This window comes from Chiloscyllium plagiosum, unplaced genomic scaffold, assembly GCF_037043375.1.
Source record: "Chiloscyllium plagiosum isolate Xiang-an unplaced genomic scaffold, Cpla_swu_hap1 HiC_scaffold_27, whole genome shotgun sequence".
Taxonomy (NCBI): domain Eukaryota; kingdom Metazoa; phylum Chordata; class Chondrichthyes; order Orectolobiformes; family Hemiscylliidae; genus Chiloscyllium; species Chiloscyllium plagiosum.
The window spans coordinates 91,388,217-91,414,977 of record NW_028270165.1 but is presented as its reverse complement, the minus strand read 5'-3'; the positions used below and the strand labels follow the sequence as shown (position 1 = coordinate 91,414,977).

General features: G+C 48.4%; 2 protein-coding genes and 1 pseudogene across 10 annotated transcripts in view; 1 reads left to right on the top strand and 2 right to left on the bottom strand.

Moving 5' to 3' along the window:
• The window catches only part of LOC148145003 (endogenous retrovirus group 3 member 1 Env polyprotein-like), a 467,418-nt gene extending 449,856 nt beyond the window's left edge, over positions 1-17,562 (top strand). For 4 of the 7 annotated variants that reach the window (XM_087975491.1, XM_087975492.1, XM_087975494.1 and 1 more), the window contains 2 exons: positions 10,967-11,223; positions 14,687-17,562. In XM_087975491.1, coding sequence (XP_087831617.1) covers positions 14,928-16,709 — 1,782 coding nt within the window. In that variant the 5' untranslated portion in view covers positions 10,967-11,223; positions 14,687-14,927 and the 3' untranslated portion in view covers positions 16,710-17,562. Of the gene's footprint in view, positions 1-6,954; positions 7,312-10,266; positions 10,435-10,966; positions 11,224-14,686 lie in introns of those variants that run through there. The other 3 variants (XM_087975490.1, XM_087975495.1, XM_087975496.1) reach the window with 3 other exon arrangements.
• Positions 1-26,761, bottom strand: part of LOC148145001 (uncharacterized) — a 197,924-nt gene that overhangs the window by 154,420 nt on the left and 16,743 nt on the right. The gene's annotated exons all lie outside the window — the stretch shown is intronic.
• Positions 515-26,761, bottom strand: LOC148145002 (uncharacterized; annotated as a pseudogene). The gene is made up of 2 exons (XR_015751698.1): positions 26,679-26,761; positions 515-2,883 (listed from the first exon to the last, which is right to left on the bottom strand). The product of XR_015751698.1 is annotated as an uncharacterized LOC148145002 (transcript).

The following is a 26,761-nucleotide window of genomic DNA, read 5'->3' as shown; positions in this document are numbered from 1 at the left end:
GTGTGTTAGGTTTCATTCGTAGAGGGATTGAGTTCCGGAACCGCAACATCATGCTGCAACTATACAAAATGCTGGTGCAGCCACACTTGGAATATTGTGTATAGTTCTGGTCCCCATATTTCAGGAAGGATGTGGGAAGCATTGGAAAAGGTGCAGAGGAGATTTACCAGGATGTTGCCTGGTCTGGAGGGAGCGTCTTATGAGGAAAGGCTGAGAGACTTGGGTCTGTTCTCATTGGAAAGAAGGCGGCTAAGGGGGGATTTGATAGAGACATACAAGATGATCAGAGGATTAGATAGGGGAGACAGTGAAAGACTTTTTCCGAGGATGGTGACATCAGCTTCCTAAAGTGAATCACCTCACATTTAGCTGCATTGAACTCCATTTGCCACCTCTCAGCCCAATTCTGCAGTTTATCCAAGTCCCCCTGCAACCTGTACAAATTGAGGGGTGATAGATTTAAGACAGATGTCAGAGGCAAGTTCTTTATGCAGAGAGTGGTAAGTGCGTGGAATGCCCTACCTGCTAAAGTAGTCAACTCAGCCACATTAGGGAGATTTAAACAATCCTTAGATAAGCGCATGGTTGATTTTGGGATAGTGTAGGGGAACGAACTGAGAATAGTTCACAGGTCGGTGCAACATCGTGGGCCGAAGGGCCTGTTCTGCGCTGTATTGTTCTAGTTTCTTTGTTCTATGTTCTAAACTTAGTGCAGGAGGCTGAACGAAATGAACAGCTTTAAAACAAAAACCTCTTGGAGCTCAAAGCTTTCAATGAGAGTCTGAGCCCGGTGGTAGGTTCAGGTAACCTTTATTGCAACCCAACTTTGTTACAGCTTCAGATCCCCCCAGCAAAAAGGCAGGGAAAAAGTATCTGCTTTTTGAACACCTCAAGGTCAAAGTACACACACCACACCTCCTCTCCTCCCCCTGCCACCACACTTCCCCTCCTCACCACGCTGTCTTTACTATTGGCCAGCACCAAGTTGTCCCTTTGTAATCGGATCCTTGGTACAGCCGTCACCCGGAGGAAGTATTGCCTCACTCAGCAATTTCAACCCATACCCTGTCTCCAACTAAGTTTCTCCCCGCTCATTTGCCAGGAAGGGGCAGTGTAGAGTCAACCAGACTGCTGTGGGTCTGGAGTCACGTGTAGGCCAGACCGGGTAAAGGATGCAGCTGGAATGACTGAGTGAATCCTTTCCCACAATGGCGGTTCCCTTCCCTAACAAGGGAGAGAGTGAATCAGATGGGGGCTTTCTCCCCCGCACCACCCCCTCCCTGAAACGGTCTCATCGTTAGATTCCGAACTCCACATTTCTGACCGAATACCAAATCTGCCATCTGTCGTGGTGGGATTCGAACCCGGGAGTCCCCGGAACCGGGTTGATAGTCCAGTCGATAATGGCACTCGGCCGTCACTCCTTCAATCCCCCTGCGATGGCACGTGAACTCGCTGGTGCCTCAGCAGGTGGGAGGAGCAGGTGAAGCCCTTCCCGCACTGAGAGCAGGTGAACGGCCTCTCCCCCGTGTGGATCCGCTGGTGCCTCAGCATTGTGGAGGCCTGGGTAAAGGCCTTCCCGCACTCGGGGCAGCTGAAGGGCCTCTCCCCCGTGTGGACCCGCCGGTGGATCTGGAGGTGGGAGGAGGTGGTGAAGCCCTTCTCGCACTGAGAGCAGGAAAATAGCCTCTCCCCTGTATGGACCCGCTGGTGCCTCAGCAGGGTGGAGGCCTGGGTAAAGCCCTTCCCGCACTCGGGGCAGCTGAAGGGCCTCTCCCCCGTGTGGACCCGCCGGTGGCTCTGGAGTTGGGAGGAGGTGGTGAAGCCCTTCTCGCACTGAGAGCAGGAAAATAGCCTCTCCCCGGTGTGGATACGCTGGTGCTTCCGCAGGTGGGAGGCCTGGGTAAAGGCCTTCCCGCACACAGGGCAGCTGAAGGGCCTCTCCCCCGTGTGGACCCGCCGGTGGTTCCGCAGGTTGGAGGAGGTGATGAAGCCCTTCCCGCACTGAGAGCAGGTGAACGGCCTCTCCCCGGTGTGGATACGCTGGTGGGTCAGCAGGGTGGAAGATGCGCTGAAGGCATTCCCGCACTCGGGGCAGCTGAAGGGCTTTCCCCTGTGTGGACCCGTTGGTGGGTCTGGAGGTAGGAGGATGTGCTGAAGGCCTTCCCGCACTGAGAGCAGGTGAACGGCCTCTCCCCCGTGTGGATCCGCTGGTGGGCCAGCAGGTGGGAGGATGTGCTGAAGGCCTTCCCGCACTGAGAGCAGGTGAACGGCCTCTCCCCCGTGTGGACCCGCTGGTGGGTCAGCAGGGAGGAGGATGTGCTGAAGGCCTTCCCGCAGTCGGTGCAGGGGAATGGCCTCTCCCCGGTGTGACTGCGCCGATGAATCTCCAGGACAGACGGGACACGGAAGCCTTTCCCACAGTCACCACACTTCCACGGTTCCTCCACAGGGTGGGATTCCTCAGGTTTCTCCATGGTCACAGCTTCAGCTGCACACAAACACGTGCAGAGCCCTCCCTGCCGTGAAATCCCCTTTCCAGGCCATATAACTGTTTCAGGCTCCACGCACAGTGCGCTGCAACAGTGGGGTCTCTCGTCCAGTCCCACTGATGCGGAAAACGTCCTCAAACAGGAACCAAAAAGCGTTGATCCCTCTCACAGAAATCACAGTCAAAAATCGTTGTGGTCCTGATGGATTGAGTGACTGTCAGACATTGACATCAAAGTGAGGACTGCAGACGCTGGACAGTCAGTCGAAAAACGTGGCGCTGGAAAAGCACAGCAGGTCAGGCAGCATCCGAGGAGCAGGAGAGTCAATGTTTCGGGCATAAGCCCTTCATCTGTTGATTTTGAAACTTCAGTCTTCAGATTTTCAAATACTCTGCAAAAAGAGATTACAAAAGTCATCACTATCAGTGCAGGGTAGAAATTCAGAACAAGCAATTCTACTTTCTGTGGAATATTCTTTTGTTGTTCCACAAAATTGAAAGCACCATCCCACTCTCTCTCCCCCTCTGTTCTCACTCCGCTCTAACTAAATCCCCTGCAGGTGCTGATTCAGGATCTTACTGGGGCAGAAAAAGCAAAAACATCAAGACTGACATCTCTCTGAATTTTGGATAACTCCACCTGAAATTAATATCTTTCACAACGCTGGGATCCTGCTGAGAGTGAGCAGGTCTGATTTTGGGAAGCAAAAATAAGTGTCCATTCAGGGTGAACCTGCAATGCAGATTCTTGAGGAAGGACCAGACACAAAATGGTTAATGACCCCGAGAAGGTGGGAGCAAAATGAGACATCAAGGCATTAACACCAACACACTTCAGTCAAACTCTTCTGCTCCCCGTCAGGATAAAACATGCTCTGAAAGTCCAGGCTTCACAACCACACTTCTGCTTCCACTGAAGACAATTAGAGTCACACAGCGCAGAAACAGACCCTTTGGCCCAACCTGCCCAGATATCCTAAATTAATCTAGTCACGTTTGCCATCACTTGGCCCCTATGGGTGCTGGCAGCTGGGACTAAATTGGGTTGGCTATCTTGTCAGCAAGGACGAGTTGGACCGAAGGGTCTGTTTCTGTGCTGTACATCTCTATGACTCCAGTTCCATTTGCCATCACTTGGCCCTGACCCATCTGAACCCTTCATATTCAGATGCCCGTCCAGGAGCACTTTAACTTGTCATCGTACCAGCACCCACCACTTCCTCTGGCAGCTCATGCCATTGCTCAAGCGACTCCATGTTAAAAGTGTCTGTTCTGATGCACCAGATGACATCAGGATAATCTCAGATCGTTCCAGATCGCATCGATACTCAGTCAGTGGCTTTCCCAATCAGGATGTTGTACGTGATCAAAGAGGTCAGTGGGTAGGCGATCACCCACCTCTTAGTTCAAGTATCTCTACGAGAACTCCCTTGCTGGAGGGTCCCTTGGAGACACTTCAACTGGACTTCATTGAGTTGGAGAAATGAGTTGAGTTGCTATAAATATGTTTTGCTTATTGTTGTCTTTTCTGAGTGGATTGAAGCCTACCCTCCTCCTAACGCTACTGCTGAGACTGTGGTGAAGATTTTGTTTAAGGAAATAATTCCCTGCTTCAGTGTACCTGCGTGCATTAGCTCGGACAATGGACCACACTTTGTAGGTAATATTAACGGAGAACTCTGTTCCCAGCTTTGTAATTGTTGGCAACTGCATGGTGCTTATCATCCTCAGGTGTCCGGCCTTATTCAATGTTTTAACCAGACTCAAGACTAAACTTGCCAAATTGATGGCCGAGTCTGGCCTCTCCTGGTTATGCTAATCCCTGTGGCCTTATTCTAGATGCGATCCATGTCTGCGAGCAAGACACGACTGTCTCCAGCTGAGAGTCTCTCTGGTCACCCCCTCCGTACCCCTTGGAACGATTCGGCTCCCTTCTCAGTCCACTTCCACCACATGACCAAAGCAATGAGTGGTTATGTTCTTGCTCTAACGAGTGTTATGCGTGCCTTTCACTCCCAGGAGCGTGCGGCCTACAGCGATGTTCCCTCCCTTTCAGCCTCGTCACGGGTAGAACCTGGTTCATTGGTGCTCGTCAAGAACTGGACTGGCAAAGGTCTCCATCCTCGTTGGGATGGCCCCTTCCAGGTTTTACTTCCCATCCCCTTGGCGGTCACAGTCGTTGGGCGCTCAGCTTGGGTCCACCTGCACCATTGTAAATTGATTGACCGCACCAATCAAAAGGGGGGAAGAGGAGGAGAGAATCCTGGAATCCCAACAAAAGGAGTGGACCCTGTCCTGTTGGGTTTTTGAATCTTGCTGTTATTCTTATGTTAATCTTATTACAGATGCTTGAACTAAGAGGAGAGACTTGTGGGGCATCGCTTATCTCCTCACCTTTCTGATCACGTACAACATCCTGATGGGGAAAGCCACTAAGTATGGATGCGACCAGGAATGATCAGAGATTATCCACCACCCATGCTGAGGAGATGTCATCCAGTGCACCGGACCAGATGCCTTTGACGTGTGGAACGTGATGAAGATTGATTATTGCAATGGACTCTTACATCAGAAAGACCAGCTGGTCCATCTGGACAGTAGAAATCAGTGGGAGTTACCATGTCGTTACCATGTTTTTTTTATTTTACCTGTAGAAGCAAGCCTAGTGAGGATAAAAATGATCAACCCTGTTATTATGGTAAATATTTTAAGGACGCCCAGGAACACCATCCCATTTTGCAGGACGGGCCGACTCGAGAAAAGGGAAGCCTGATAGGGGAAACTCCTCAATCCACAAACAACTTATTGATACAGGCCCACAGAACGCTCTTCACCCCAGGGCAGTAGTATGTTACTCATCTCTATCGGGAGATGACTTACTTGCCCCGTCCCCAATTCCATTCCATTTGTCAGACTTCCTACTGCCGACCCTGCGAAGAGAGATGTCACTTTCCAATACCTCCGGTCTGTGTATACAAACAGCTGGTGTAACACTGGCTGGGGTACAGCAGGCCTTATGCGGCACATGGACCTGGAACGGAACCCTTCCCTTGCGCATTTATAGGCCTTTTCTCTTTTCAGAACCTGACACTGTCACCAAGACCATGTACAATAGAGCTAAGGGAGAGCCCAATGGGAACAGCATTCTGAGGACCATTGTCTCCCATACAGTGCGAGTGCTCGAGTCACTTGGCCCATTTTTTTACAGAGCTCAAGCAACTCCTCTTGCAAAACGTCGACCCTTTACTCCTGTAGATCTGACCAGACCCCCTGCTGTAACATTTCAGTAACCTGTTTTGACAAACTCTCCCTAATATACACCAAACCAGACTATTATTTCTTCAGCTAAGGTAAAACTACCAATTTCCTTGTCCTTGATGGCAAAGATGTCCCTCATAAGGTCACTATCGGAGCCCTTGTTCCCACAACAGTACCTTGTCCTGGCCAGTGGACAAGTCGATGGAACCTCCATCTGAGGAGGATGCAACGGTCGGTCTCAGCCAACCTTGCTCCAACTGGAAGGATCCCAAGGGACTGGGTGACAATACAGGACACCCGATAGGCTGGGGAATCCAGAGTACCCTGAGGTTGGAAGGATCGGCAGGGGTGACAAGTCAACAGAACCGCAATTCCCTCTTTGACGGCCTGACCATTCGAGGAAATAAGACTAAAGAGGCTCTGAAACAGAGTAAACTGGGATTATCAGACCTGTGTCTTTACTCTGTGCAGAATCGGTCTGCCTTAGACTATATACTCCCCCAGGAGGGTGAGGTCTGCACCATTGTCCAAGATAAATGCACTATGGGCATTCCCAATCTCACTGGCAATATTACTAAGATACAAGAAGAGATCCAGGTATTCCTTGACAGAATGACTGAAGGGACCAGTTGGGGAAACTGCAGATCGGGCTGATGGTACAATTGGCTTATCAATTTAGCTATGTTTGTTTGTCAGTATTGGTATTGTTAGGTATTTAATTGCTCGGCTTATGAGGTCCCTTAGTGATATAGATTTGCCCCAGAAGATGCTCCTTTTGTGATCCGATGGCTCACCCACACGTGTCGATGGCGATGATAAATATGACCAGATGAGCTGCGAAGATGGTGGTGCCGCTCTACAGGATGTTGATGGCTGGACCACCTTGAAGGGCATTTGTTTGGACAAGCCTTCTCTTTCAGTGATCGTGGTGCAATTAAAGGGAGGAATGAGTGTGTGGGCATCTGGGTGATAAAGTCTATCGCCTTAAAACTTGTCTTTAAACATTCAGACTAAAATGTAATGCTGAATTATTGAATACATTTACTGCACTAGAAAATAAACAGGCAGGAAGGCTCAGAAAGAGGGCAGAACTTAAAGATAGGGACACCTGGGCTCACCAAGTGATAACAAGATGCTGTGAGGCAATTAAGAACGTTTGCCTCAGCATCGGTGAATCTGTATGAACAGGACCCCAAGTGATAACATTCACAGCCGTTCCCTTGTGAAATGAATGTAAGTCTTTGAATCTGACCCTGAAACAAGACTCGGTACTATCCATAGCTTTGCAATTAATGGTTGGATCTTGTCCATTATAACATATTCTTACTACCCATTGCAAGCGGGGCTTTCACAAAATAAATCTTTGCTGTCGTGAGAGTTCAAAAGGGAGAGACACAGACAGACACAGAATTGAATTGCATTTTGGGACTTTATGATGAGAGGTTTTTATTCCAGGCTTCCAAAGAGTGCGATCTCCAGGACAAACCAAGAGAGAGGCTTTACAGGTCTGACTCCACAAAGGATTCCCTGGGCTGCATCAAATCTCCACTTTAACATGGGAGGTAGGACAAAATGGCTTCTGCTTGGCTCACTCAGTCAGAACTGAGTCAGGCAGATACTCGTGACTCAGAACAAATAAGGATCCACAGACTGGTGTAAATCCGGTGAAAAAAAATTGCAAATGCTGAAGTAACAAATGTAAACCTAACCATTAATCGTAGAAATTACAGTTTAATGCTAACTACCAGACAGAACAAATACGATTCCAAAAACAGGTTGTCTACAAGAAATTATGATAGATGGACGCCACAGTGTCTAGCACTGTTGCCTCACAGCGCCAGAGACCCGGGTTCAATCCCGCCTCAGACGACTGACTGTGTGGAGTTTGCACATTCTCCCCGTGTCTGCGTGGGTTTCCTCCGGGAGCTCCGGTTTCCTCCCACAGTCCAAAGATGTGCAGGTCAGGTGAATTGGCCATGCTAAATTGCCCGTAGTGTTAGGTAAAGGGTAAATGTCGGGGTATGGGTGGGTTGCGCTTCGGTGGGGTGGTGTGGACTTGTTGGGCTGAAGGGCCTGTTTCCACACTGTAAGTAATCTAATCTAATCTAATTAGATTAGATTCCCGACAGTGGGGAAACAGGCCCTTTGGCCCAACCAGTCCACACTGACCCTCCGAAGAGTAACCCACCCAGACCCATTTTCCCTCTGACTAATAATGTATCAAACACTATGGGCAACTTAGTATGACAAATCCACCTGACCTGCACATCTTTGGACTGTGGGAGGAAACCAGAGCACCCAGAGGAAACCCACGCAGACACGGGGAGAATGTGCAAACTCCACACAGACGGTCACCCAAGGCTGGAATCGAACCTGGGACCCTGGTGCTGTGAGGCAGCAGTGCTCGCCACTGTGCCGCCCTAGGCTAAGTCAAATGTGCGCGAGGACATGGCAGGATCTGATTGGTTGTTACTATGTGATCATGCTCAATGTCTGACTCTAAACAATGGACATAAGTTCTATCCAAACTCTGTAAAAGTCAGCGGATTCTTTTGGCACACTAGAAGTACTCATCGGTGGCCCAGTGGTTAGCCCTGCTGCCTCACAGCACCAGGGTCCCAGGTTCAATTCCAGCCTCGGGGGGCTGGCTGGTGGAGTTTGCACATTCTCCCCATGTCTGCGTGGGTTTCCTCCCACAATCCAAAGATATGCAGATGTGGTGAATTGGCCATGCTAAACTGCCCATAATGTTAGGTGCATTGGTTAGAGGGAGATGGGTCTGAGTGGGCTACTCTTCAGAGGATCGGTGTGGACTGGTTGGGCCGAAGGGCCTGTTTCCACATGTTGGGAATCTAATCTAATCCTTCTGTGCTGATCAGAGTCTACTGACCCGGCTGTATCAAAGAATAAACTATTCTTTGTGTGATTGACAAAAGAGTCATTTCCAGGTGTGTTTATTGACCAATCCCAGAAATCCGAAGATCCAGACAGCAGTCCAGATCAGAACAACCAGACAGGAAACGGTTAATATCCCCAGAATGTGGGGAGCAAAATAAGACATCAAGGCATTAACACCAACACCAGGGAGAAACTGAACATAGAGACGTGACAAACATTAGTGGCAAGCCAGAATCACAGATGTACAGCACAGAAACAGTCCCTTCAGTCCATGCTGACCAGATCTCCTAAATCAATCTAGTCCCATTTGCCAGCACTTGGCCCATGTCCCTCTAAATGTTTCCAGACATATACCCATCCAGATACCTTTTAAAAGATTGTAATTGTACCAGCAGTCATCACTTCCTCTGGCAGCTCATTCTTTACACACACCACCCTCTGTGCATAGGAGTTGCCCCTTAGGTTTATGGTGAGGGTGAGATTTAAAAGAAACCTATGAGCAATCCCAGATCAAAGATCTTGTCTGTTTACCCTCGCCATGCCCCACATTATTTTATACAAGGTTGTAGGGTCACCCCTGTGGGATATAGGGAAAGCAGTGTTACTTCTGCAACCATAATTGCTTCTGCGAGGTAAATGAACTAACGCCAGGGTATAATTGTTTCAGCCAAGAGTGGAGTTAACAAGAATGAAAGCAATGTGAAGGAAATATATCATTACTTTTGTATTAGCTAAAAAATGTGCATACAAGAATGAAATGTGCCTGCAAACAATGGTAGATGTTACAAACAGATAAGGTGCTGTGAGGGGAGAGGGTGTAGGTTAAACTAAATTCCTCTTACTAATAGTAATAAGCATCTGTTCCCTGCTTCTGCCAAAACAAAAAAAAAGCCACAATCAAGGAGGTCAGAAGGCTCAGTGTCGGCGAAAAATGGGAGGAAATGTTGCTTTCGCCAACAAGGAAGCAGCTGGCAGTGAAAGGGGATATACGCTAACACTTTGTTCACGCACAAGGCTGAATAAGGCAAGAAATAGACAAGAGTAATGGGCGCCACCGGGAAAGAATGGAGGGACAAACCGATCTTTTGCGGATCAGCTTGGAACATCGGCGGGGGGGGGGGGGGGGGGTAGAGAGGAGGAATGTGAATGAGGGAAAGAAGCTGAATGTGCTGGAGCAAGGTGGAGGAAGAACAGAGGATGTAAAACCGGCTTGAAGCTGCAATGAGGAATATTGCATGTGCTGTACTTGTACCTGTGGCAGTTACTGGTGGGAATCGGGTGCATTTTAAACATCAAAACAGGAGATATCCAGCCCTCCCCCTTCCCAATCTCTATCCTTCAGTCCCTCCTCACCCGGGTAACTAAGACACATACCTGAGTTTGCGGAGGCTGCTCCCTCCCTGCATTCACTCCAGTTGCTACAAGTGACCAATTTCCCCTCCTCCCATCTCTGTCTCCCTCCCAGGATGCGCCTTGTGACGTCACAAAGAAACTAGGGGCGGGGCGAGGAATAGTGACGGTGTAGGGGGCGGGGCATGGCTAACAGCGGGACGCCGCACCGCGCATGCGCTGTGCCTGCAGCACACGGGGAGGAGGACACACTTTCCAAAAAACCCCTCCCTTCAGAGAATCCCCAGAGTGTGGAAGCAGGCCACTCGGCCTCACCGACCCTCCCAAGGGTCACCCACCCACACTCATTCCCCTATCCCCATTGCTCTTCATTTATCCCTGAGTCATGCACCTTACCTGCTTAGCATGGCCAATCCACCCTAACCTGGGCACTATGGGTAATTTAGCATTGCCAATCCACCCTCACCTGCACATCCTTGGGCACTGTGGGTAATTTAGCATGGCCAATCCACTTTTGATTAGAGTGGTGCTGGAAAAGCACAGCAGTTCAGGCAGTGTGAGAGACAATTTCGGTACAAACAATTGAGATGTGCATGACCCCAAAGTCTAAGGGGAATAGAGCCATAGGGGTAGGGTAAAACATGCTTCTCTATAATAAAGGACGAGACATCTGCTGCTACGGATTGATAAGACCACTCACATAGACAGAGTAGAAAAACAAGTCCTTGACTGATCAGACACCAGGGTCGAAAAACAACTCGGGAAACGTCTGCTGCAGACTTTGTGATAAGGGATGGAAAAATACTGACTGTTTAGAATGTGAACCTCGTGACTCTTTAGAGCTATAGAGGGGAGGGACTTGTCCTGTATTTAATCAGAAACATTGTTAGCCTCGGGTGCCTTTTTCTCAGAAGGGTGCCCAACTCTGCAGACTTGTTAATAAAACTTTGTTTTCCTGAATTTGTCTAGAGCGATTATTGAGAAGCGATTTTCGTTTCTAACAAACTTGGGGGCTCGTCCGATCAACACTCCGGCCGCGAGGGGTGGCTGAGGAAGGACATCGGAGAAGGTGCACCCTGCCGAGTTCGGCAGTCCCTGATTCCTTGCTTGTCGCCCCCCGTGGCTTGAGCGAGTGATATCCAGAAGGCTCAGGAGAACAAAGGAGGGGTGTGGCCGAGGCAGTGGGGACGGTTAACGATCGAGTAATTTCGGTGCACCGAACCCAGGTAAGAACAGACTTGCGGGAACCGTCTTTCCGGAGGACTGGGGACCTGCGGAGTGCCTGTAGATTTTTCTACAGAGACGTGGGACTCAGGATACTTGAGACCGGGGCTCGTCTGTGCGGGATTTTGCAGAGACCGTGTTTGCGGAGGAACATGGACCTACGGGGTGCCTGTGATCTGTTTCACAGAGACGTAGGACACAGGAATCCAAAGACCGGGGGTGCCTGCAAAGGGACCTGGGCGATCACGGGACTGAAGGTCCGGGAATTGGCTAAATAGTGATAGATTATCACGGGATAATACAGAAATCTCCGATTTTACAAAGTCCTCGGCAATGGGAAATAAGGGATCCAAGGCGAATAAGGGAAAGGTAGGCTTGAGCGTAGACAATGAAAAATACCCCGGGGTACCTGACGATAGTCCGTTAGGAATAATGTTAAATAATTGGGATCAGGGTAGGAGAAAAGGAAAATCTAGAAAGAAGATGGTGAAATACTGTCAAACGTGGTCCCAAAAACCTATTCAGGGAGACTCAGTGTGGTGGCCTAAATTCGGAACTGACGAAGACTGGGTCCGGCAAGCTCTAATTTTATATGTCAATTCGAAACCTAATGTTACTCGGGAGGAAAGTGATTACGCCCTTTGTTGGCTACCAGTCACACTATCTTGCAAAATGAAGGTAACCAATGAAGACTCGAAAGGGCAGAAAGAATGGGAACCTTTAGATCACTTACCGCCGCCCTACGTGACCCCGTCTGCCCCGCAAAATAGTCCTTCGGGTGGCGACGATTCAGGGGAAGGGGAAGAAAGCGGGGAGGAACCACCAGGTGCCTCAGGTGTACAGACTAGATCTCAAGCTGAAAAGAGTCACAGACGAAACTCTGTCCCGATTGCAAGAATGAATCCACTCCGGGAAGTGCCCATGGGAGGCGCGGAAGGAGGGACGGGATATGTGAACGTCCCCTTAACGAGTACTGAAGTACGGAATTACAAGAGGAAGATCTGAAGGATGCCTTCTGGAGTTGCCCCCTTGACGAAGAAAGTCGGAACCTTTTTGCATTTGAATGGGAGAATCCCTTCACAGGACGAAAGCGACAATTAAGATGGACAGTCTTGCCGCAGGGATTCACGGAGTCACCCAACTTGTTTGGACAAATACTGGAGCAGATCTTAGGAGGATTTCGGTGTAACGTTGAGAATCAATTGCTCCAATATGTCGATGATCTCTTACTCTCAGGACCGAGAGAAGAGGAGGTACGAGCAGACACCGTTGCCCTGCTGAACTTCCTGGGGAAACAGGGCCTACGCGTCTCCAGGACAAAACTCCAGTTTGTGGAGCAAGAAGTAAGATATCTGGGCCATCAGGTCAGTAAGGGGCATCGCCGTATCACGCCAGAACGAATATCGGAGATTACGGGTATGCCAATACCCAGGACGAAGAAGGAAATCAGACAATTCCTGGGGCTAGTAGGGTATTGCCGGATATGGATTGAAAGTTACACCACTCTAATAAAGTTTTTGTACGACAAACTGGGACAAGAAGAACAAAAACTGGACTGGTCAGATGAGGAAGAGCAGCGATTTAATATTATTAAAAGTAAACTGATCCGAGCTCCGGTATTGGCTTTACCCACCCTGAAGGAACCGTTCCAGTTATATGTTAATAGCGCCGGCGGAATTGCCCAAGGTGTGCTTACCCAGCTGCGGGCAGGGAAACGTCAGCCGGTTGCATTTTTGTCAAAAATGTTAGACCCTGTGTCACGTGGATGGCCGACCTGTATCCAGGCAGTGGCAGCTACGGCAATGTTAGTAGAAGAGGCCCGGAAACTTACCTTTGGAGGAAGGATCACAGTATACTCCCCACATTCGGTTAGTACCATACTGGCTCAAAAGGCTCACCGCTGGTTAACAGACTCTCGCATCCTAAAGTATGAGACGATTTTGATGACCGGAGACGATCTCAATTTTGCAAAAGATCTCAGTTGCAACCCTGCCCAGTTTCTATACGGACGTCCTGCAGATGGGGAACAGGAGCATGATTGTGGGGAATTTGTAGACTTACAGACCAAAAGCCGAGAGGACCTGCAAGAGGCCCCGCTGGGTGAAGGACAGGAACTGTACATCGACGGGTCCTCCCGGTGCATCAGTGGGGTACGGTACAGTGGCTATGCTGTCGTAGATGGCGCAACGAAACGGACGATCGAGTCCGGACGACTGCCCGGGAAGCGGTCAGCCCAATCCTGTGAGTTGTACGCCCTCCAGAGGGCCCTGAAGTTGTTGGAGGGGAAAGTGGGGACCATATATACTGACTCAAAGTATGCATACGGAATCGTTCATACTTTCGGGAAAATCTGGAAAGAGCGAGGATTGATAACTTCCCGGGGAAAAGAATTAGCTCACGAACAAAAGATCAGCCTAACGTTGGAAGCCCTGGCGTTGCCTATAGAACTCGCAGTAGTCCATGTACCCGGTCACCAGAAGGGGTCGACACCGGAAGCGGTGGGAAACCGGCTGGCAGATGAGGAAGCCAAGCGGGCAGTGGTCGAAAAACACGTCCAATTATTAACATTAATAACGTTGAGGGAAGGGCTCGCTAAACAACCCGTCTTCACCCAGGGGGAGATTGATAAAATGGATCAATTGGGTGCCCGGCTAGAAACTAACGGGAAGTGGACGGTTCCTGATGGGAGACAAGTACTGAACAAACAGATCACCCGGAGTATTCTGCACCGATTACACCATCAGACCCACTGGGGGGTGCAAGCCATGTGTGACACGATCCTGAGAGACTATGTATGTAGGGGGATATACACGTTAGCCCAACAAGAAGTAGTCGGATGCCCCACCTGCCAGCGAATTAACAAGAAAGCCATGCGTTCTATGCCAGCTGGTGGTCAGCCCCTCGCAATTAGGCCATTCCAGAGGATCCAAATTGACTTTACAGACTTACCCCCAGTACAGAGATGGAAGTATCTGCTAGTAATAGTAGACCATTTCACCCACTGGGTAGAGGCTTTCCCAACCGCCAAAGACGATGCACCAACCGTGGCCCGTCTATTGTTCGAGAACATAATCCCGAGATATGGCATGATGGAATCTATAGACTCAGACTGCGGGACACATTTTGTTGCTAGGCTACACCATTTGATCTGTACTGCCCTGGGTATCCAATGGAAATTCCATGCACCCTGGCATCCCCAGAGCTCGGGTCGAGTTGAGAGAATGAATGGCACGCTCAAGACCCAATTGACTAAGCTGATGTTAGAAACTAAGTTACCCTGGCCAAAGTGCCTTCCCATTGCCCTATTGAGGATACGTACAGCACCTCGCCGGGATATCGGGGTCTCCTCCTATGAGATGCTGTTCGGATTACCATATTGGAGTAAGGTTGATGGGTGTCCCACTCTACAAGGGGGAGATGTATTCGTCAGAGACTATTTACTGGCCTTATCCCGTTCTTTTGCAGAACTCCGGAGAAAGGGTCTCCTGGCTCAGACTCCGCCGCTCGACTTCCTCTTGCATAAGGTGGAGCCCGGAGATTGGGTACTTGTAAAGACCTGGAGGGCCGAAAAGCTCCAGCCGCAGTGGGAAGGACCGTTCCTGGTCCTGTTAACAACTGAAGCCGCTGTTCGGACGAAAGAAAAAGGGTGGGCCCACGCATCGAGGATAAAGGGGCCTATTCCGCCAGAGGGAGGGAGCACTTGGACATGCGGGCCAGGGGACAAGCCGTTGGTGATAAAGCTAAAAAGACAGCGATAATGAACTCTACATGGACTGTATTGGTGGGGATATTGATCGGTTTACTCCTGTATGTGGGGGAGGGCGAGGGGAGATGTGACAAATGTCGGACTACGGTGAGGCTTGGGAGTCAGATCGACTCGGGGTCATTTATGTCTCACTCCCATGTGAACGATCGGTGTTACGATGTGAATGCACGGCAAGAATGTTGGGAGGGTGGAAAATCCTATTATCAGGTGTATAATAAAGGGTACGGTGGCAAAGTCCGTGGATGCCCTAACAATGACCACTGGGTGTGTGTTAACAAAGCTGGGCAGTGGGGCCTACCCTCCGTGTTGCTCAAAGAACATGTGGACAGAGTCAAGGAGACAATAGTACAGAACACTGAACGGAAGTTAGAGAAAGAGCGCGACCGTCAAAGGACGGTCGTTGTCTCCAAGGTGCCGTCTATATACAAGGAGGTAGAAGAAAAGATCAAACTCCCCGATGTAACACAGAACCTGTTTATTGATCTTACGTCGAGGGTAGCCACCGTGTTAAATATTAGCAATTGCTGGGTTTGTGGGGGGCCACATATGACTGAACAATGGCCGTGGTCTGGTCAAAGCTTAGATATATGGGAGTTGCTTCAGTATAATTGGACACATGTCAACGAAAGGAAAGGGCAGGTGTGGAGACTGACTAACAGCCCGGAAGGCCAGTTGTGTGTTGAAGGGAAAGGGAAGGTTGAGGTGGGTATCAGCCCCTGTCAGAGTGTGTTGAATGCAACCACACAAGTCTGGTGGCCTGAGGATATCACATGGTACATTGCGAAACAGGAGAACCGCAATTGTGAGAGGCTGGGTGATGACTCTCGGTTTTGGAATTGTAGCGGCTCCGGCCCTTATGAGGGCATCCCTGGGATAAAAGAGGTGTGGAACGAAGTTGCGAAACAGGGGGGCCCTGCCCCAGATGGCCTATTCTGGATATGCGGTAATCAGGCATATGCCAAGTTGCCCATGGGATGGGCTGGGGTATGCTTCCTGGGTCTAATTAGACCAGAGTTCTTCTTATTACCCCGGGAGGAGGGCCACGACTTGGGGGTTAAACTATTTGACTCCCTGCAGAGGCCAACAAGGGATATCCAAGTTGGTGATTGGGGGGATGAATGGCCACCGGCCCGTATTATTGAATACTACGGACCTGCTACATGGGCACAGGACGGATCATGGGGATACCGTACTCCTATCTATATGTTAAATCGAATTATCAGGCTCCAAGCAGTCGTAGAGGTCATTACTAATCAGACCGCCCTGGCCCTGGAGTTGCTGGCTAAGCAGCAGGATCAGATGAGGGCTGCTATATACCAAAACCGGCTTGCCTTGGATTATCTGTTGGCCTCAGAAGGGGGCGTGTGCGGGAAGTTTAACCTGACTAACTGCTGTCTGAAAATTGACGATAATGGTAAAGCGGTTTTGAAGATTTCCGATAAAATTCGGAAACTGGCCCATGTGCCGGTTCAATCCTGGCGTCCTCTTGGTGGCATCAGATGGTGGGATGGTCTCCTAGGTGGTAGTTGGTGGCGCACGGCGTTACTGGTGGCTGGGGGGGGCGTAATGCTTCTACTCATCTTACCCTGCCTGATCCCCTGTGTTCAATCTTTAATCCAGAAAAATATTTCCCAACTCCAGGCAGTGGCGGTACCCCAACATGGAACGCAGGAACTGAAGGTGCTGTTGCTGCGAAAGACCAAGGATTTCCCGGGCCCTTGATCGGAGGAGGCTTATCTTTGTCATGCACATCTTAAAAACAGAAAGGGTGGAATTGCAAGAGACGATTTCGGTACAAACAATTGAGATGTGCATGACCCCAAAGTCTAAGGGGAATAGAGCCATAGGGGTAGGGTAAAACATGCTTCTCTGTAATAAAAGACGAGACATCTGCTGCTACGGATTGATAAGACCACTCACAGAGAGAGAGTAGAAAAACAAGTCCTTGATTAATAGGACCACTAACTCTGACAGAGAAGAATAAGTCCTTGACTGATAAGACTACAGGGTAGAAAAAAACAACTCGGGAGACATCTGCTGCAGACTTTCAGATAAGGGATGGAAAAATACTGAACGGTTTAGAATGTGAACCTCGTGACTCTTTAGAGCCACAGAGGGGAGGGACTTGTCCTGTATTTAATCAGAAAGCATTGTTAGCCTCGGCGCGCTTTTCTCAGAAGGGTGCCCAACTCTGCAGACATGCTAATAAAACTTTGTTTTCCTGAATTTGTCTAGAGCGATTATTAAGAAGCGATTTTCGTTTCTAACAGAAATGTTGATACAATTCTCCCTACTCAGCCACAAGATACTAGTGAGAGAACTCAACAGGGTCCTAGCGTCTGGACGTAATACTGCTGAGAGCACTTGTGCTTTACAAAGTTAGTAATAGTGAATTTGCTTACTCCAGGGTTACGAGAGGTGAAACCGTATTTGAATGAATTTGGCAAACAGGTCACATTGGGCAACTATTAAAGACTCTGTTGTATTTCCCTGGGTTATGGACTCATGCAGAGACACAAACAACTTGTGTTGAAAAGTGTTCGATTTGCAAATGGAACAAAGGAGAGGTATGTAGAGTTTGCACACTTGGTTAAGCAGCAACGTGTCACAGCCAGGATTTATGAGGCTCAACTCCCTAACTTGGGCTGCTCTGGAATGCGAGTGCCTCATTAGCCTTGGAAGGAAGGAAGGAAGGAAGGACTAAACAAAAGCTGACAAACTGAGATATGAAGCAAGTTAGAAAATGTTACAGAGAGACACACACAGGCAGAAGTTTGCAGGAAAGTTAACACTTCATAATCTGGTTTCAATGCACATTAGCCTGGGTATGGTACTGATATCACAGGGGTCTCAAAAAGGGTACTCCCTCAATACTCAAACCAAAACATGGGTGCCCCCTGCTGGACTGGTTTGTGTTCATTCTTTGCTGCTGCCTATTTCAGTCGATAATGTCCATTATTGTGGCACCCAGATTTTCGGAAAGCAGCTAGGAAAAGATCTGAAGCGTGTTTAATTTGTAAACAAACAAGGTGCATACTCGAAGAGGGATGCCCTGTGTTTGTTAACCACTTCCTTGTCTGGTCAGCTTTTGTACTGGTTTACAACTTGCGTATATAGAATCACCTTGCGTACATTGTTATGAATATTGTCTAATAAGAGTAGATGTATTTAGTAGCTGAATCAAAACCATCCCAATGACTGAAACAGCTGACACTGGATTGTTGGACAAGTGGGAAATATTTGCAGTTAACCAAAGCACTTCAAAGTTTACAGTCACGGGTACGTCAAGCTGAAGAATTAGGACCGGGGCATATTGGAGCCTGCTTCCTCGGGCAGAGAGTTCCGCAGATACACTAATCTCTGGGAAAAGCAGCAGCCCTCACTCCTCCTCCTCATCTCTGTCCTAAACCTACTCCCCCAAAGCTTGGGGCCTAGTCTCAGCCACCAGCAGAAGTGACTGGATAGGGTAGGGCTTCATCCTCTCAGTGCAATGAATTCCCACTTTCCACCAAAATCCCGGATGTACTCACTTAGTTGCTTGCTGTCTCACAAATGAAAGATTTCATTGTAACTTCTTCCGGTCCCAGGAAGGGCAAAGCTTCTTTGAAAGCTGCTCTGAAAGCCCTGTCTTCACAACCACACTTCTGCTTTCACCGAAGACAGTTGGAGTCATACACCACACAAACAGATCCTTCAGCCCAACTCGTCTATGCCAACCATATATCCGGAATCAATCTATTCCATTTGCCAGCATGTGGCCCATATTCCTCAAAACCCTTCCTATTCATGTACCCATCCAGATGCAGAGGGATGTGGGCCAAATGCTAGCAAATGGGACAAGATGAATTTTGGATATCTGGTCGGCATGGACGAGTTGTACCAAATGGGCTGTTCCCGTGCTGTATGACTCTAATCTTCTTCGGTGAAAGCAGAGGTGTGATTGTGAAGGCTGAAGTTTCAGAGCAGCTTTCAGAGATGTTTTGCCCTTAATGGGAGCAGAAGTTACAATGAAATCTTGCATTGGTGAGACAGCAACTGAGTGAGTAAGTTAAGTACATCCGGGATTTTGATGGAAGGTGGGAATTTGTTGCATTGTGGGGATGAAGCCCTACCCTATCGAGTCATTTCTGTTACTGGGGAGACCAGGCCTCAAGATTAGGAGAAGCAGATTTAGGACCGAGATGAGGAGGAACTGCTTTTCCCAGAGAGTAGTGAATCTATGGAATTCTCTGACCATGGAAGCAGTAGAGGCATTTTCACGAAGAGAGACCTTTGAGGGCAGATTCATAGCTCCTTGAAAGTGGAATCACAGATCGATAGGATAGTGAAGATGGCGTTTGGTATGCTTTCTTTTATTGGTCAGAGTATTGAGTACAGGAGTCGAGAGGTCATGTTGTGACTGTACAGGACATTGGTTAGGCCACTGTTGGAATATTGCGTGCAATTCTGGTCTCCTTCATATCGGAAAGATGTTGTGAAACTTGAAAGGGTTCAGAAAAGATGTATAAGGATGTTGCCAGGGTTGGAGGATCTGAGCTACAGGGAGAGACTGAATAGGCTGGGACTGTTTTCCCTGGAGCGTCAGAAGCTGAAGGGTGACCGTATAGAGGTTTATAAAATCATAAGGGGCATGGATAGGATAAATAGACAAAATCTTTTCCCTGGGGTGGGGGAGTCCAGAACTAGAGGGCATAGGTTTAGGGTGAGAACGGAAAGATATGAAAGAGACCAAAGGGGCAACTTTTTCACACAGAGGCTGGTGTGTGTATGGAATGACCTGCCAGAGGAAGTTGTGGAGACTGGTGCAATTGCAACATTTAAGAGGCATTCGGATGGGTATATGAATAGGAAGGGTTTGGAGAGATATTGTTTGGGTGCTGGCAGGTGGGACAAGATTGGGTTGGGATATCTGGTCGGCATGGGACGGGTTGGACCAAAGGGTCTGTTTCCATGCTGTACATCACTTTGACTCTAAACTCAATACACAGTTGAATGGGTATTTGCAATGGTAGGGGAATGAAGGGTAGTTGGGACAATGCAGGGAGGAGGAGCTGAGTTGATGGATAGATCAGCCATGATTTTAATGAATGGTGGAGCAGGCTGGATGGGCCAAATGGCCGACTCCTGCTTCTATTACTATGAAACTGTAACCCTGCATTTCCCATGGCTAACCCACCTAACCTACACGTCCCTGGACATTCTGGGCAATTTAGCATGGCCAATCCAAATCAAGGCCAGGGAGCAGTATAGTGATGTGGAAAATGAACATCAGAGTGTGATAGAAAGGGACAAGGGGAGTAAATGTACCAGCAATCAAAACTGGATTTTAAAGGTCACAAAAATTGAAACTAAAAACAGTGTGTCTGAATGTGTGCTGCATTGTAACAAAAGTGAATGAGTTGACTGCACACATTGAAGAGAATAATTATGATCCGAGACTCCTTACAGAGACATGGCTTCAGGATGGCAAGGATTGGATCCTGAATATCAAGGGGATAGTCAGATGGGAAGCTCGGTAAAGGTAGAGGGTTAGCACTGCTTATCAAAGCACTGATCACAGGGTAGTCTGGTGTCACCTCGGATTTCAGGTCCTGATTTCTCTGTCCTCTGTTGATCTCCCTGTTCCCTATTACCCCTTCTGGAACAATAAAACATTCAGTAATCATGCCCCAACCCACAATCTCCCAGCCTGTCAACCATCCGGGCACAGAGTGTAGTCATAACAGGGAATTAAACAAGAAAAATGAAACAAAATTAGAAATAAATAGGTGCTTATGCTTAATGTTTGTTCATTCAGAAGTAAACCAGAAATAGGGCTCTCCCAGGATTCTCATGGTGCCCTACTTGGGGAATTTTGTCTCCCTTCCATCTAACTATTAGCACCCAGCTATGATTTACAACAATATTTACAACAGAAGTAAGGCACCTGTTCTCAAATAGGCAGAGATATACTGATGTAGATTTTTGTTTCTCTTTCGTGCAAACACGCACACGCCCATGGGGGTGAATTTGTATGTGCAGGTTCGGGGGGATTGGCTATGCCAAATTACCCATAGTGCCCAGGCACGTGCAGGTTAGGGTGGATTGGCCATGCTGAATTATTTGGTGCCCAGGGATGTGCAGGTTTGACGGGGTAAATGTAGAGCAACAGGTGTAGGGGAATGAGTGTGGGTGGGTTAACCTTCAGAGGGTCAGTATGGAGTCTTTAGGCCCAGTGGCCTGCTTCCACACTGTGAGGGTTCTCTGAAGGGAAGGGGTTTTGCAAACTGTGACTCGCCTCTTGATATGTTTATGTCACAGCAGGGAAGTGGCCCTGTCCGTGAGTGAATCTCACTCTGTCTGGGCAACTCTTCATCCTGGGAGGGAGACAGAGATGGGGGGAGGGGAAATCTATTCACTTGTAGCAACTGGAGTGAATGCAGGGAGGGAGGAGACTCCACAAACTCAGGTATGTGTCTTAGTTACCCGGGTGAGGAGGGACAGAGGGATCGACGTTGGGAAGGCGGGAGGAGTAGATAGCTTTTCTGTTTTGATGTTTAAAATGCATCCGATTCCCACCAGTAACTGCAACAGGTACAAGTACAGCACATGCAATATTCCTCATTGCATCCTCTGTTCTTCCTCCACCTTGCTCCAGCACATTCAGCTTCTTTCCCTCATTCCCATTTCCCCCCCGCCCTGATGTTCCATGCTGACCCGCAAAAGATCTGTTTGTCCCTCCATTCTTTCCCGGTTGTCTTTTGTGGGTTTTGAAAACTTTCCCAGTCCTCTGAGGATTGGAGTTGGGAGATTACGTTGTGCAATCTCCAGGGCATTTGTTTGGCTACTTTTGGAGTATTGTGTGCAGTTCTGGTCTCTCTGCTAGAGGAAGGATGTTGTGAAACCTGAAAGGATTCAGATAAGATTGACAAGGACGTTGTCAGGGTTTGAGCTGAACAGGGTGGAACTGTTTTCTGTTGAGTTTTCAAAGGCTGAGGGTGACCCTACAACCGTTTATAAAATCATGAGAGGCATGGAGAGGGTAAATAGATAAGGTCTTTTCCCTGGATGGGTCATAGGTTCAGGGTGAGGGTGAGATTTAAGAGGAACCTAAGGGGCAACTCCTATGTTCAGAGGGTGCTGTATGTAAGGAATGAGCTGCCAGAGGAAATGGTGATGGCTGGTACAATTACAGCACTTAAAAGGCATCTGGATGGGTATCTGAATAGGAAGGGTTTAGAGGACATAGGCCAAGTGCTGACAAATGGGACTGGATTAATTTAGAATACCTGGCTGGTACTGATGAGTTGGACCAAAGGGTCTGTTTCTGTGCTGTACATCTCTATGATTCTGGCTTTCCACTAACATTTGCCACGTCAATAGGTCCACTTTCTCTCTAATGTCGGTGTTAATGGCTTGACATCTCATTTTGCTCCCACCTTCCTGGGGACGTTAACCATTTCGTGTCTGGTTCTTCCTCAAGAAGCTGCATTCCCGATTCACCCTGAATTGACACACTTTTCTTTGCTTCCCAAAATCAGACCTGCTCCCTCTCAGCGGTATCCCCGTGTTGTGAAAGATATTAACTTTCAGGTGGAATTATCCAAAATGCAGAGAGATGTCAGTCTTGATGTTTTTGCTTTTTCTGCCCCTGTAAAATTTACAATTTCTAACGATACTAGCTCCTCATTCACTGCTCCATCTGATACACGACATTGGAAACTCAGTACAGGAGGCTGCAAAAAATGAGCAGCTTGCAAACAAAAACCTCTTGGAACTCAAAACTTTCAATGAGAGCCTGAGTCTTGCATTAAGTAAGTTCAGGTAACCTTTATTGTGACCCAACTTTGTTACAGCTTCAGATTCCACCCCCGCACCCCCCTCACCAAAAAGACGTAGAAAAAGTTGCTGTTTTTTTTAAATAAGCGCTCACACTGCCACCCCCCTCCGCCTCTCTTCCTCTACTATTGGTCAGCACCGAGTTGTCCCTTTGTAATTGGTTCCTTGCTACAGCCGTAACCGAAAGGAAATACTGCCTCACTCACCAATTTCAACCCATACCTTGATTCCAAGTAAGTTTCTCTCCACCTGGTGCCTCCGCAGGTGGGAGGAGCAGGTGAAGACTTTCCAGCACTCGGGGCAGCTGAAGGGCCTTTCCTCTGTGTGGACCCGCTGGTGGGTCAGCAAGTTGGAGGCCTGGGTAAATCTCTTCCCATACTCAGGACAGCTGAAGGGCCTCTGCCCCGTGTGGACCACTGGTGGGTCAGAAGGTGGGAGGCCCGGACAAAGGCCTTCCTGCACTCGGGGCAGCTGAAGGGCCTTTGCCCAGTGTGGAGCCGCTGGTGCCTGAGCAGGTTCGAGGAATTCCTGAAGTCTTTCCCACACTCGGGGCAGTTGGGAAGAGTGTCAATTCAGGGTGAACCTGCAATGCAGCTTCTTGAAGACCCCGACACAAAATGGTTAACGTCCCCGGGAAGCGGGGGAGCAAAGTGAGACATCAAGGTATTAACATAGACACCAGAGAGAAACTGAACGTAAAGATGTGGCAAATGTTTATGGAAAGCCAGAGTCACAGATATACAGCATAGAAACAGACACTTGGATCAAACTCTTTGGTGCTGACCAGATATCCGAAATTAATCTAGTCCCATTTGCCAGCACTTGGCCCATATCCCTCTGAGCCCTGCTCCGGATGGCGGCCGTCTGGTCCACAGAGCACCTGCGCAGTTTGCAAAACATCTTCCCTTCTGAGAAGCTCCATCGTGTGGAAGCAGGCAACTCGGCCCAGGGAGTCCACACCGACCCTCCAAAGGGTAACCCACCCACACCCATTCCCCAACCGCTCTGCATTTAACCCTTACTAATGCACCTAACCTGCACATCCTATGGCTAATCCACCCTAACCTAGACAGATGCCAGCCAGACATCCTAAATTAACGTAGTTCCATTTGCCAGCATTTGGCCCATATCCCTCTAAACCCTTGCTATTCATATAGGCAGATGCCTTTTATATTGTCATTATGCCAGCCTCCACGACTTCCTCTGGCAGCAGGTTCCATACATCCACCACCCTCTGCGTGAAAAAGTTTCTACTCACTTCCCATTTCCCCATTCCGATGTTCTTCTAGTTCTGGACTCCCTTATCCTGGGGAAAAGACCTTGCACTGATCCATGCCCCTTATATATTTTTATAAGGTCACCCCTCAACCTCTGATGCTCCAGGGAAAATATCCCTGGCCTATCAGCCTCTCCCTGAACATCAAAACGTTCCAACTTTGCCAACAAGCCTTATAAAAGTTTTCCCACCCCTTTCAAAGTTTCACAACATCTTTCCTATTGCAGGGAGACCAGAACTGAATGCAGTATTCCAAAAGTGGCCTAACCACATGTCCTGCACAACAGCAACAGGACTTCCCAAATCCTGTACTCAATGCTCTGACCAATAAAGGAAAACATACCAAGGTCTCTTTGTTCTGCAACACTCCCCTTAACTGTGTAAGTCTTGCCTGGATTGCTTGACCAAAATGCAAACCTCACATTTCTCTAAATTAAACTCCACCTGCCACTCTTTGGCCAATCAGCCCAACCGATCAGTTCTGATTTATCGCTTTTTCCTCCCTTATTCCAGAGAAGCTGAAAATCTCCATCCCACACACTCTCCCTCCATTCTCAGTTTGCTGAACCTAATTCTGAAGGGTCTGGTTCATGTTGATTAACAGGCCTACACTCACCGGGGGGGGGGATCTAATTGAAACATACATAATACTGAACGACATGGACATTTGAAAGATGTTTCAATTGGTAAGAGAGACTAGGACCAGAGGACCTTTTGGAATGGAGAAAAGAAAAAACTTCAGCCAGAGAATGGTGAATCTATGGAATTCCTTGACACAGAAGCAGTGGAGGTGTTTTATAAATTCTCAAGGATCGGGTTCGCAGGAGAGTAGTCTGACACAGACCAGGAGAAAAGAACTAAGAGACGAGTTTGCTAGAATATGAGTATTTTATTCCCCGCAGTGTCGCCTCAACCAGGTCTCGTACTTACAACGGGTCTGGTTTATACTCACTCTACGTGTTACCGGAACTGGGAGCCGTCAGTTCTCGTAGAGCGGTTGCCAACAACCCACGCTCGGCGGTTAAACATAACCCGGAGCAGACTCTACCGAACTGGGGACTTTCCCAGCTTATATCTAAACATTCGCGCGAACAACAGGGCAAGACTCTTTACGAGTTTCAGCTGGAACCAATTAAGCTTGCAACATCCTGTTCGACAGTGTCTGTTCCTTGTCAAGGCTGGCGCCTGGAGCTTTTAGTATAAACACCATAAGCAACACATTCCATTCCGGTTACATACAGATAATAAGATCCACACATGTATTGGGACATAATTTTAACCCTTCCACCACAGGAGGCCAGGTCACTGAGGATACTTAAAACTGAAATAGATAGGTTCTTGAGTATCAAGGGGATCGAGAGGTATTGGGAGAAAGCAGGTGAATGGGGGTGACAAACTGATCAGCCACAATTGAATGGTATGAGCAGACCTGATGTGGTGAATGGCCAAATGTCTGCTCCTGTCTTATAGTCCCTTACTGTCCTGGACATAGTGAGAGAGTTGGGAGCAGGAGTAGGTCAGTTGGTCTTTCGAGCCTGCACCAGCTTTGAACAGATCATAACTAGATAATAATCTACCTACTTCTAGGTGGATAGGCTGGGATGTTTTCAGTGGAACACAGGAGGTTGAGATGCAACATTATAGAGAATTATAAAACCATAGATGAGGTGAATGACAGGTGTCGTTTCAAGATTAGGAGCAAATTTTTAAGGTGCGAGGAGAAAGATTTTAAGATAGATATGAGGAGCACCTTTTTCCTTTGAGAGAGTGGTTTGTGTGTGGAATGAATGTCCAGAGGAAATGGTGGATGCAGGTACAGTAACAACGTTTATAAGATGTTTGGATAAGGACATGAATAGGAAAGGTTCGGAGGGATATGGGCCAAACACAGGCAGGTGGAACAAGTTTAGTTTGTGAACATAGTCAGCACGGACTAGTTGGGCTGAAGGGTCTGTTTCTGTGCTGTCTGACTCTGTAACTGTTCTATACTGGTCTTGAAACCATTTTCTTGCCTTCTCCCAGAAACATCCACCTCTTTGTTGTTCAAAAATCAGAGGAGTTCAGCCTTGAATATATTTAATGACACCCCCCCCCCCCCCGCTCCTCACGAACAGCAGGAAGGCATCCCCACTTCTGAACTCAATTCCTCTTGCTAATACACCACTTGCCTTGCTGATTGCTTGCTGCACCTGTCTCACAACAGGCAGTGACTGGTGTAGGAGGACGCTGAGGCCCCTTTGTACATCCACACGGCATTCCCGATGAAGGGCTCGGGCCCGAAACGTTGACTCTCCTGCTCCTTGGAAGCTGCCACACTTTTTGACTCTGATCTTCAACACCTGCAGTCCTCACTTTCCCCACATCCCAATATATCTCCATTTAAACAATGCACTTCCTTTCTGCTGTTTTTTCCCCCCACAGCAAAGGCTATAACTTCACACTGTGGGACTGTTTTTGCCAATTGAGACACTGATCTGGATCAACATTTCCTGAGTCTGCTCCTCCCTGGATTCACTGTCTTTACATTCAGTTGCTGCGAGTCAACAACCGAAGCCCACAATGAAATAAAGAAATGGAAAAGAGAGTGCGGTACTCACAATGTTAAACAGAGGAAGGAAGTTGTAGTCTGGAGTGAAGCTCAATCTTCTTTCAGAGAGAGAGGTGCAGCAGCTTCAGAAGC